We start from the raw sequence: 13,844 nt of genomic DNA on the forward strand, positions 1-13,844 counted from the left end.
GTTTTGCTTTTATTATTATAAATACAGGTTATACAGGATTAATAACAAGATGATGCAACATTTTAGATATGTGTATATAATGTATTTTATTTTAAACTACATTTATATTTGAGAAAGTGAAAGTATAGAATACATGTTGGTTAAGATTGTGTGTTATAATTTAAAAAAGAATAATAAATAATTTTAAAATATGAATTTCTAAGCAGTACTTTCTCATTAAGTTCAATTATTAAACATTGACTATTTAAATGCAAGGTTGAAAAACCTTGCGTTACGACTACTTGTAAGCATTTTATTCTAATAAGGGGGCGGGAAAAGCTAATTAAGGCTTTCCATTGGCTTTCAAAAATACTTAACAACCAATCCGGGAGCTGGATTTGGTTCTAATGTCTCCTTTATTTACATTAGCTCTATTAATAATAATATTACACTAGGTTGACCATATGTCTAGATTTATCCGGACATGTCCTCTTGTTCAGACCGTCCAGCTGGATTATATAAATAGATGAAAATGTCCAGGTTTCCCAGGGACCCTGAACGCATCTAGAGGAATATATTTATATTTAAAAATGTCAGCGAGAAAACTTTTAAGATTTTTCAAGGACAGATTCTTATAATGTATAAAAATTATGATTGACTTTAGTCACCACTGATTTTGTTTGTTTTTAAATCTTTCTTATGAAGAGAGAAATTAATATTTAAAAATTATGGCAGAGGTAGACAACAATTATCACAGCAGGGCCACAAATATGTGTTTATTTGATCAGAGGGTCACATGATCAACATTTAGGTCAGCATTTAGAATAATGACAAATCTTAGCATTAATACGGGGAAGAACAAATAGTTTTATTGGTATTTTTTCTGTCATTCTGTGTATGTTTGTTGTTGTCTTGCTCGTTGTGAGGCATTTTGTGTGTTTCTGTTGTTCTTTTGTGTATTTTGTGTAGTAAAAACTTTTTTTTTAATGTAATTGCCTATTTAATTATTGTACTTTGTATTGTTATTTAATTGACTATTTAATTAATTAATTAATTAATTAATTGTTATACTGTATTTTTCAACTACAATTATATTGAGGAAGTTAAAGTATAAAACACAGTTGTTTGAGATTGTGTTGGCGTATTCATTTGAAAAAATAATGATAAAAAAATTAAACACACACGTGAGTGCACGTGTGTGTGTGTTAGCGCACGTGTGTGTGTGTGTGTGTGTGTGTGTGTGTTTACGTGTGCATGCAAAAGTGTAAAAAGTAAACATTTAAACACAGCCAGCGACAGTCAAAGCCGAGCAGACATGCAAAGAAAAGCAGCAAAGATGGTGATGAGAAGGGAAGTGAGAACCAAAAAAAACACAAAAAACAAAACAAAAGACAAATATATAAGGGCAGAAAACAAAAGGGAAGTTGTAAGGATGGGACCAAAATGAAAGTGTGTTTACATTATTTATGGTGGAACTGTAACATAACACTGGGTGGAACATATTCGGCCTATGAAGCAATAATCACCTTCGCTTGGGATGACTAGAATGTACGGCGTTGTTATTTGTCCCCTACCTATTACCACTAAGGCCAAGGGCCGCACGTCCCCAGCGGAGAGCATGGAAAAGAGAAGAAAGAGAAAAACAAAAAACAAACAAAAAGAGAAAGAAAGAAGAAAAAAGTCTAAGGAAAGTATTTGGTTTTGTTTTGTTTTTCCATCAAAGGTTTGAACAATCTGTGTTGGAGGAAAGAAAATTGCAGTGGTGACAAAATAACAGGTAAACATTGCGATCAATGGCACTCAACGCTGGTTGATGCAACGTCAACGGCCCATTAGCAGGACAGAGGCCTCACAGGTAGGTGAGCTGGTGAGAATGTGAGTTACTAATGGTTAGTGAATGTAGATGTTGTTGAAGGGGGGGGGGGGGCAATGGAGCCACTTTAAATTGACGTGTTCATAGGAAATAAAAGGAGTTGGGAATGGTGGAGATCTGAAAATAACCAAATGGTTGACAGGAAAAAATAAAAAATAAAATAAAATAAATGTATTATTAATAATAATAATAATAATAATAATAATAATAATAATAATAATAGTAATAATAATAATAATAATAATAATAATAATAATAATAATAATAATAATAATAATAATAATAATAATAATAATAATAATTTTTAGGTACTTTGTGGCGTGGCAGATTTGGTGCAAAATGCACCGTGTGGTTTTTGGAAAGCTCCCCAGAGAGAAAACTGCTAAAACGACAGCTTTGAAAATGTGTTAACTGAATTCTTAAATAATAAAGCAGCAACAGTGAAGAATGTGTTTAGAGATATATATATATATATATACACACACATATATATGGCAAGCCGTTCAAGAAATTATATATATATATATGAAAAACCCGGACGCCATCTTTGTAGTCATTTATATCGTTCGAGACAGCTCCAGCTCAAACTCATGTTCTCACACCTCTTCTGTGTCGAATGACTCTGAGTAAATGGGCAAAAGTTGTTGACAGATTCTGTTTGGGGACTTTCTAGAGAAGTGCTGCACCTCGTTTCCTAACGTACTACTCACACTCATACTAACGTACTACTCATACTAACGTACCACTCATACTAACGTACCACTCATACTAACGTACTACTCACACTAACGTACTACTCTCACTAACGTACTACTCACACTAACGTACTACTCACACTAACGTACTACTCATACTAACGTACTACTCATACTAACGTACCACTCATACTAACGTACCACTCATACTAACGTACTACTCACACTAACGTACTACTCACACTAACGTACTACTCATACTAACGTACTACTCACACTAACGTACTACTCATACTAACGTACTACTCATACTAACGTACCACTCATACTAACGTACTACTCACACTAACGTACTACTCTCACTAACGTACTACTCACACTAACGTACTACTCATACTAACGTACCACTCATACTAACGTACTACTCACACTAACGTACTACTCACACTAACGTACCACTCATACTAACGTACTACTCACACTAACGTATTACTCATACTAACGTACTACTCATACTAACGTACTACTCATACTAACGTACTACTCTTACTAACGTACTACTCATACTAACGTACTACTCTTACTAACGTACTACTCACACTAACATACTACTCATACTAAGTCTGAGGTCAAACATAGTATGTTAGATAGTATGAAAATAGTGAGTACGTGAAAAATACCAGGATGTATACTAGTATATGGGGACTTTTTTGAAGTGTACACACTACTCATACTCAACCGCCCCATGATGCATTGCGAGTGAAACGCAAAATCCTCCTGGGACTGGCTTCAAGCTAAAAATCAAACATTCCCTTTTCAGAATAAAAGCCTCTCTTCTTATCTTCCATTAGTTCTTAACGCTTTTGTAAATAGGACTCTTGATTTGAAGTTAACATTAGCGTCTCCGAAAATCTCTGATTTGTCAGAATGAACTGTGTTTACATGAGTTTTATGGATCAAATGAGCACATGTTGATATTCTACTTGTTCAGTTTCTCACTTTAAATGTTTTCAGAACTTTCAAAGTAAAGGTGGAGAATAAACAGAGATATTTAGCCTCAGTGTGAACAAGGTTTTTGTCTTTGTTGGTTCCAAATGCATCTTGGGAAACTTGGAAGTATACTTCAGTGGTAACGCTCATCTTTCTAATCATACCTATAATATATAGTAGACAGTATAAACTCATTGAGTTTGTAGAATATTGTATAGTACTTCTTATTGGTTCACAAACCATTTTGTCTCGCCTTCCACGCAAAACAAAAGTAGTCCTGATTGGATTTCGTCTCATGTGAACATTATAGTTAAGAAAAATATCTATATGTTTTTATATAATTTTTATTCTCATGTTTTTTGTTTTGTTTTAATTACCGGTGGTCCATGTCTCATTATTGACACTTAAAAAAATGTAGCTAACTAAATCTATAACAAAATTTCTTTCGTTATTAAAATTAACACTGGTTGAACATAAATTCTGATTCATTTTCATGTCAAAACTTTTAAAAGTAGACTCTGCAGTAGGTCAGTTTACAGTTTCTTTTGGGGATTGCTTGAATTTCCAATCACAGGATTTTAAAGAAATCCCTCATTAGAAATAAATCAAAATAAAAAACAGCCACAAAGTTAAAAGCATGTCTTGTCACAAGCACGGATACATGCAGACGTTTTTTTACACACTGTAAAACTTTAAACTTCCCATTGAAATAAAAAGATGGCAATGAACCAATGAACAGAGGGTACAATGAGCACACACACACACACACACACACACACACACACACACACACACACACACACACACACACACACACACACACACACACACACACACACACACACACACACACACACACACACACACACACACACACACACACACACACACCACGACAAAAGCAGATGTGAAATAGAAACATCACGAGAAGATGAGTAAAATATTCTAACAAATACACAATGCAGATGAGAACAAGAGAGAATAGAACCAATATCCAGCTGAAACACTTTGAATGCACATAGTTTGGCAACGGGTATGGGTACGGGTATGGGTACGGGTACGGGTACGGGTACGGGTACGGGTATGGGTATGCATGTGTTTATCAGGTTTGAGTGGTGAATAAAGTCAGGACGATGAGGGGAAAACCAAGGCATTTGGGTCATTCCATGTCATGTTAAATATTTTTCAGGACTCAAAAAAATCTGAGTTTGATCTGATTAATACATTTTGAGATATACCCAATTTCGTCAGGGGGGGTATGGGTCAATTTTTGCACGTCCTTATTTTTCTTCCATTTTCAGCTTCCAATATCTCAGGAACGACATCACATAGGAAACTGTAATGTGGTATATTAATACAGCTCCACCCACTCTCTCAGAATGTAGAGAAACGTCTGCTATACATCCTATCTGGTGGACATGCCAGTCTATGTAAAACAATATTTTTTGGGGGGGGATTTCAAGAGACGAATGCATATATTTCATTTCTTCTTTTTTTTTTTTTTTTTGAGCAGGGACAAGACAGAAAAACAAAAACAAATTAACTCCAACAAAGAAAACAATCAAAAATGTTCAAAATGATCTATACGATCCATGTACACTTATAAATGTTTGCTCGAAAAGGAGTGGGAAGAAGAAAAACCACACTTCCTAGTGTGTTTGGACGTCTAGAAAAACACAATTACTAAACAGAATAGGGAAAAAAAAAGTGGCTAACTAAAAATTAGTAACTTAAGATATACAGAATACAATGCAAAATACCAACATTGGTAATAAATTCAATTCAATTCACATATAAAAACAAGCTATAGATGTAATAGGCCTATATGTGACTAATCATTAGTGATGTGAACAGTCTATGTTCATAGCTCTAAGCTGATCACATTACAGGGAGCTGAGACATATGCTAAGTAGTTTAGTGAAGACCCAAACACACCCCAGATAGGGGTAGAGAGCGTAGGTGGAGCTGTATTAATATAACATATTACAGTTTCCTATGTGATGTAGTTCCTGAGATATTGAAATATGAAAACGAAATCAACACATACACCTCTCACTTATTTGTCCTTATCTCATGATGAAGTATTAATCCAATCAAACTAAAAAAAAATACAGTGTGTCTATTGAATAATCAAGGAACAATTGGTACAAATTTCAGAATTTACAAGGGTCATTTGTTAAAATGACATGGATGGACCCACATAATGTCATGAAGTGAGTGTTTAATGGTTGGTTTCCTGCTGTGTAGAATGGTTGAGGTGAAAGATGGAGAATGTACCAGGAAATTAGAGAAATAATTAAAAAAAAAAGGACTATGAGAGAGAACGGTATCATAACGTGGACAGAAATTACAAAGTAGTTCTTTAACTTTAATAATGCTCAAGCTGATGGCCTTTTTCAATAAAGCATAAATATGAAACAAGGGGTCAAACCTAATCTGACTTCTGTGAAGCAAACTACAGTAAACATGTTGTACAATATGCTCTAAATAAAATCACTACCAATACAAAATGGCGGCTGATAATCAATGGAATGGTGCTCATACCTTTTTTGGCCAGGCGGACGCAGTTGATTTTGGTTTCCTGAAAAAAAAAAAAAAAAAAAAAAAAAAAACAATTCTTAAGCTAAACAACATCAACATGTCAACATTGTTTGTTCAAATGTATAAATGTGGTCTTTGGTGTCCCATGGACTGTGTACAACAGAGGAAGCAGGGCCACAAAAATGTGTTTGTTTGATCAGAGGGTCACATGATCAACATTCACGTCAACATTTAGAATAATGAGCGATCTGAGCATCAACACAAGAAAGAACAAAAAGTCTTAGCGCCACCTTTACTGTGTTTTTGCAGCTGAGACAATTTGACAAGAAGAAAATGTAAATGATGATGTAATTATAAAATCCAAAAGCACGCCTCCATTCCCCCGATCGTTCTGTTAGACAGACAATCCTTGTCCCCAAAAACCTACATTTTGCCACAAAGATCATGTTTTTACGTCTAACAGACACGCAAATACAAATGGTAGCCATCTTGGATCTTGCTCCGAGCACAATTTACGTTATTTTAAGACATATTATTGGAATCTTTGACCCTGAAAACCTATAATTCACCACTGAGATCACGCTTCTACGTCAAATAGAGTCAAAGCTATGACAAAAAATCCAAATTGGCAATATGGATGGCGGCCATCTTGGATTTCTTGATTTTGAGTGGGAACCATTGGTTTGCCAGTGTGGATCCCATTAAAAATGGATTAATCTCCTCAAAAACCCCCACGTTCTAATTTTCATGGTTTCTTCCAGAACTGAACATCTTTATGGTATATCTGCTGGGCTAAAAGTGGGGAACACCCCCCAAAAAAAGTTGGAGAACCACTGGTATAAGGTGATAAACGACGGCTACTTCACTCCCTCACTTGTACCCATAGCAGAGCTTTACAGGTTTGTCGTGTCATCCTGATCGACGCTGACTGTCACTTGGTAAAATCAATCACCGTCTCTTTCCCACAAGCTCCGTGTGTGTGTGTGTGTGTGTGTGTGTGTGTGTGTGTGTGTGTGTGTGTGTGTGTGTGTACATGATTGACGTTGATTGTCAGAGTACCTTGGCCAAACCCTGAGGCTACCTACTTGTCAGGAAAAGTGTCTGGATGCATCTCTCATTGTGTCGAGGGGCACATTTTTTTTAAAAAAACGAACATTTCACGTGTCACAGTTTTGGCACATTTTTCACCTCATTTCATCTCTTTCGTCTTCTTCTTCTTCTTCCTCCAGCATTTCATTTTCTCAGTAAAATAACGCGGAAAAACAAATGATAAACCTGTGTGTACACTCATCAATAGTCAAGTTTAGTGGTTCCAAAACAGGGGTACGCATACCCATAGGGGTACAGGAGCACACTGTAGGGGGCAAAATTTAGCGATTGATTTAAAAATGATCTGGAAATGTTCCAAGTTCTTTTCTAGGCCATTATTTTTGGACAAATTCACCACAAACTAACTGTGATTTAACAGGTTTATTTTATGCTGTATAGGTCATTGTATCCCTATTCTGACAATAAGAGACAATGATTACCTTCATTTGACATATTATTTACTTACTATCAAAGTAATCACTTTGCATTGGTATTTAAAAAACAATAATCATAATAATAATCCACTCATTGGGAACCACTGATCTAGTTTATCTTTGACATGAAAAATAAAAACAAAATTACTGTATTTTCTACCCTTTAAGTTTGTATTTACTGTCCTACCATCTTTGTCTCTCCCAAAGTCCCAAATAGCTTCTTCTCTCACCACTCTATACTTTACTGTGTGTGTGTGTGTGTGTGTGTGTGTGTGTGTGTGCGTGTGCGTGTGCGTGTGTGTACAGACTCCAGTGACATCACACAATGTCGGGGGAAAATAACCGCTGCCATTGGTGGGTGGTTTGAACGTGTAAAGCATCAACTAATTGGTGAAAGGACGGGAGACGAGGGACTGGCATCTGATTGATGTCACCCTAGGGGGGTGTGGGGGGTGAGGGAGGGTGGGGGGGGGGGCTGAAGGAATAGATAAAAGAGAGGATTAATTAGTGAGGAGGAGGAAGGAGAGAAAAGCTAAAAAGCAGGTAGATGGACATGGACGAGGAAAGGAAAGGAAACTAAGTTAATTCCAGCAACTTCATTTTGCCTTGTTTTTTTTTTTTAAATAATGTATTATTTAAAAAAAAAAAATCCATAACGGTGGAAATCTCATTTCAAGATATATTGTGGCTTTAGAAATGTTTTGATGACATTTGTACCCTTAACTTTCATAGTATCCATTTGCTTTATGTAAACAATCTGTATTTTTTTCCCAGGAAAACGGACATTCTGTGGTTGCTATGACAACCTATGGACAAAACAATGAAGTTGGGGTTGCCAGGTCCCATATTTTCCCGCTGAAGTGAAAGGCTAATCTTTACGGCTAACCAGCTCAGCGGTGTCCCGGGAGGCGTAGTGGACCGGTTAATACGCTGTCGGACTCTAAAAGGTGTGCAGAAATAAGGGGCGGGGCTTTTTCTATGTTTTTGTAATGCAGATGTTTATCAAAGACCTGGCAACGAGACACGCATGGATGGAAGTATACGGTAATAATACTACGTCGGCTTTAGCAAATACGTTACTTTATATATAGATATACCATTTTACAAACTTATTATAACCCCACTCATAAAAGAGTGTGTAGAGAGAGAGAGAGAGAGAGAGAATAAAGAGTGTGTAGAGAGAGAGAGAGAGAGAGAATAAAGAGTGTGTAGAGAGAGAGAGAGAGAGAGAGAGAGAATAAAGAGTGTGTGTAGAGAGAGAGAGAGAGAATAAAGAGTGTGTAGAGAGAGAGAGAGAGAGAGAATAAAGAGTGTGTAGAGAGAGAGAGAGAGAGAGAATAAAGAGTGTGTAGAGAGAGAGAGAGAGAGAGAATAAAGAGTGTGTAGAGAGAGAGAGAGAGAATAAAGAGTGTGTAGAGAGAGAGAGAGAGAGAGAATAAAGAGTGTGTAGAGAGAGAGAGAGAGAGAGAATAAAGAGTGTGTAGAGAGAGAGAGAGAGAGAGAGAATAAAGAGTGTGTAGAGAGAGAGAGAGAGAGAGAGAATAAAGAGTGTGTAGGGAGAGAGAGAGAATAAAGAGTGTGTAGGGAGAGAGAGAGAGAGAATAAAGAGCATGTAGGGAGCGAGAGAGAGAGAGAAAGAATAAAGAGTGTGTAAGGAGGAGGGACGTGCAGCTCAGAGCGTTTTTCTAAGAGAGGAGGAAAATGTGACGACTCATTGAAATGATAACATGACAAAGCGTTCCTAGTTCTAGAAAAATGTAAATGAGACTTTTTTTTTTTCTTTGTGGTCGAGCGACATCATCTGCTCACAGGAAAATGACTGACAGCCAAAAGAATTAAAGAGAATTTGTGAAAAGTAGTGAAATCAGTGTTTGACAAAACCATCACTTTTATAGATCTGCAGTAAAACTCTATAATAGAGTAGAGGTTGACTGGAGAAATGAATGATTTAAACTCTGACTTTATTCTGTGGCTGTAGAACAAAGATACAGAGACCAAGGCCGTCACTTAGAACTGTGGTTCTCATACTTATTAGAACTGTGGTTCTCATACCTAATAAAACTGTGGTTCTCATACTTAATAAAACTGTGGTTCTCATACTTATTAAAACTGTGGTTCTCATACTTATTAAAACTGTGGTTCTCATATGTAATAAAACTGTGGTTATCATACTTAATAAAACTGTGGTTCTCATACTTAATAAAACTGTGGTTCTCATACCTAATAAAACTGTGGTTCTCATACTTAATAAAACTGTGGTTCTCATACTTATTAAAACTGTGGTTCTCATACTTATTAAAACTGTGGTTCTCATACTTATTAGAACTGTGGTTCTCATACTTATTAAAACTGTGGTTCTCATACTTATTAAAACTGTGGTTCTCATACTTATTAAAACTGTGGTTCTCATACTTATTAGAACTGTGGTTCTCATACTTATTAGAACTGTGGTTCTCATACTTATTAAAACTGTGGTTCTCATACTTATTAAAACTGTGGTTCTCATACGTAATAAAACTGTGGTTCTCATACTTAATAAAACTGTGGTTCTCATACTTAATAAAACTGTGGTTCTCATACTTAATAAAACTGTGGTTCTCATACGTAATAAAACTGTGGTTCTCATACTTAATAAAACTGTGGTTCTCATACTTAATAAAACTGTGGTTCTCATACGTAATAAAACTGTGGTTCTCATACTTATTAAAACTGTGGTTCTCATACTGAATAAAACTGTGGTTCTCATACTTAATAAAACTGTGGTTCTCATACTTAATAAAACTGTGGTTCTCATACTTAATAAAACTGTGGTTCTCATACTTAATAAAACTGTGGTTCTCATACTTAATAAAACTGTGGTTCTCATACTTAATAAAACTGTGGTTCTCATACTTAATAAAACTGTGGTTCTCATACTTAATAAAACTGTGGCTCTCATACTTAATAAAACTGTGGTTCTCATACTTATTAAAACTGTGGTTCTCATACTTAATAAAACTGTGGTTCTCATACTTATTAGAACTCAATCTCAAGTACCCTCTGTAGTGCTGTCACGTACTCCTAGGGGTACACGTACCTCTCTTTGAGAAACCCTGGCAGAACTATTCAAACATGAGAAACATATTTTTTTGAAGCTGGATTCCTTCATCTCGCTGATACAAGGCTTAGAAAGACAAGCTCTTCAAACACTCATGTTTGTGTCTGTGACCCTGACATCCTGATCTCAGCTTCTCCAGTGGCTGACAAACCTTTGTCCTCTTCTTCTAGGACTTCATCAAGTGCCAGAGCTATAGCTTCAGTGTCTCCAACTGTAAAGCTGCTACAGTTGGTCATATTTAATCATACAGTATAAAGACGACGTTTAGGCCTCAACTTAGAACAGTGTTTCTTAAATGGGGGTACGCAATGACACTACAGGGGGCACATGAGAGAGAGAGGAGGAAATTAACAAATGAAAGCATGTGTTTTTCAATATTTAATTTAGTTAAAAATGATAATCTTACAAAATTTTGCCAGCAACTCACAAAACAACAACAAAAACACAGAAAATAGGATTAAAATATACTGAATTATAAAAAGAACAGACAAACAACAACAAAATACACAAAATGACACCAAAAAGAGACGAGATTTACTATTACCAGCAACAACCAAAATAACAACAAAAGAGAGAAAATTACAGAAGATCACATAAGAAATAGACAAAAAATTACAGAGGAACATACAAAAATGACATAAGAAACACAGAATAATTTCAATAATACAACACAAAAAATAGAAAAAATATACTGAATAATAAAAAAAGATCAGATAAATGACAAGAAAATACAACAAAAACACACACAATTTGGATTAGAACATTAACTGATATGTCAATTTTTCATTTGTTCCATTTTCATCTTCCAATATCTCAGGAAGTACATCACATAGGTAACTGTAATGTGGTATAATAATATAGCTCCACCTACTCTCTTAGAATATATACATAGATCTGCTATACATCCTATCTGGTGGACATACCAGCTCCTCTACAATGGAGAAAAGTTGTTTTGGTGTTTGGGTCTGGAACATGTTTGGGCCTTCAATGAACTACTTAACATATGTCTCAGCTCCGTGTAATTAGATCAGCTTAGAGCTATGAACATAGACCGTTCACATCACTAATGATTAGTCACATAAATGCTTTGGTTCTTGGATGACACGCTATGGAAATATAAAATAATAAATTTTTTAGCCCATAACCATGTGGGAATGTAAGAAAAAAAATCAGATTTCTGTTTTAATTCATAGTATAAAAATGACTCTTTCTTGGGATATAAAACATTTCTTTATGCAACTTCTTCATTTTTATTTTGGACCCCAACTTTGGGTTATTTCACCATTTGCAAATATTGAAAATCCTTTACATGAGGCCATTGTAGCTTGACTCATTGTCTTATAATAATTTATTGTTTATTAGTTTTTCACTAGTAACATGTCCGAAAAGTGTTGTAAAACTGAAACTGTACAGAGTGACTATTGAATAATCACCAAACAATTGGAATTTTCAGGATTTTTTGAGACCAAAGTGCATGAACCATTTGTTGAAATGACATGGAATGATCACAAAAAGAATATTTCTAGCGTTAATTTTAGATTGAAAATGCATTCATTTAGGAAGATCAAACCTTACAATTTGAAAAATGACAGCATGAATGCCTGTCATGCATTTATTCATCCCATTGCTCCCAATAAAACCCACTGGTTCACGGATACTTGCTTTGACGTTGGCCTGCATCATGGATCCACTGACATGCCAAACTCTGATTGGATTGACCAAGATCCAACTGAATATGAGATCTGATGTGATTGGATTTAGGATCTGCACAAACGCACTCAAACTGTTTACAAAATGAAAAGCAATAACATGTTTAGATGCCAACTCTTCCACAAAAATATACAAAAATGCTGAAGAATGCCCTTACATCCACACTGTAGGAATAATAATAATAATAATAATAATAATAATAATAATAATAATAATAATAATAATAATAATAATTCATAATCATAAAAAATGCCAGTCAACGTAATCGCAATTGAGTTGTAATTGTACATGGAAAATCAAAGATGTAATTCTAATTAAAAAATGTAATTGACCACAACCCTACCTCATAGCATACAAGCCCTAGTTAATGTACTTTATGTAGAAAGGTGTATATACAGTATGTACAGTAAGTACTAAGCCATTTAGGAAAATATGTATATAAAAAGTTTGAATACATCTATGAAAGTATGATAATATATCTACAAAAATCGGAGTATATGTATATGAAAGTCTGAACATACTGTATACTGTATGGGGGTTTGCATATATATAATAAACGTTTCTATATTTATATATATATATATATATATATATATATATATATATATATATATATTAGAGATGTAACGATTCAGTCAACTCCCGATACGATTTGATTCCCGATATTGGGTTCACAATACCATTCTCTCACAATTTATTTTACAAAATGGGAAAAAACTACTGAACTATTTTCCTTTTATTTTTCATTGCCAAAAGAATCCCTTGATAAACTATTCAAAACAATGCAATTTAACTAAAAATAAATCATGAAATGAATAAAAGAATAATACTATTCTATAGTAAACAATGCAAAACTGCAAAAAAAATTCATTTTTCTTTTTAAAAGTGCAACTGAAAATGTATTTTGTGCCTTAACAATTGGACTAAATAACCAGTCATTGCACTGTATTTACGTCAGATATTTGTTTGAACCAGCAGAGGGCGCTGGTAAACCAGTGGTGAGTTGGTATGCAGCTTATCCAGCAGGGAAGAAGAGATGCTATGCTAGCAGACAGAGCTAGTTGAAAAACGTGACTTTTACAGATATTCACGTAATACTACAGATATTCTTTCGGTGCTATAGGGGTAAGGAATCATTTATGAACATGTTTAAGAGTAGAAGGCAGCTAGAAAGAAAGTAGAAGCAGATTCCGCCCGCCGCCTCAGCATTTGGACAAGAGAAGGATAAATATAGCTGCTGTTTAAAAAAAAGTACTGCGATTCAATTTTCAGAAAATCGATGTGAACCGTGATACCTATGAATCGATTTTTAACTGCCTTACGATTAATCGTCACATCCCTGCTAGATATATATATATATATATATATATATATATATATATATATATATAGTCTGGATATATGGAATAAAATAAGTGTTTTGATCATCAAAGATA

The 13,844-nt window shown here is 34.9% G+C and overlaps 1 protein-coding gene across 1 annotated transcript in view; it reads right to left on the reverse strand.

Annotated features, from left to right (window-relative positions):
- The window catches only part of ptprt (protein tyrosine phosphatase receptor type T), a 341,442-nt gene that overhangs the window by 125,265 nt on the left and 202,333 nt on the right, over nucleotides 1–13,844 (reverse strand). Inside the window, exon 15 of the mRNA XM_028445860.1 lies at nucleotides 6,082–6,118. Within this exon, the coding sequence (XP_028301661.1) occupies nucleotides 6,082–6,118 (37 nt within the window). The remainder of the gene's footprint in view (nucleotides 1–6,081; nucleotides 6,119–13,844) is intronic.

The sequence above is a fragment of the Gouania willdenowi genome, chromosome 5 (assembly GCF_900634775.1).
Source record: "Gouania willdenowi chromosome 5, fGouWil2.1, whole genome shotgun sequence".
NCBI classification, from domain to species: Eukaryota; Metazoa; Chordata; class Actinopteri; order Blenniiformes; family Gobiesocidae; genus Gouania; species Gouania willdenowi.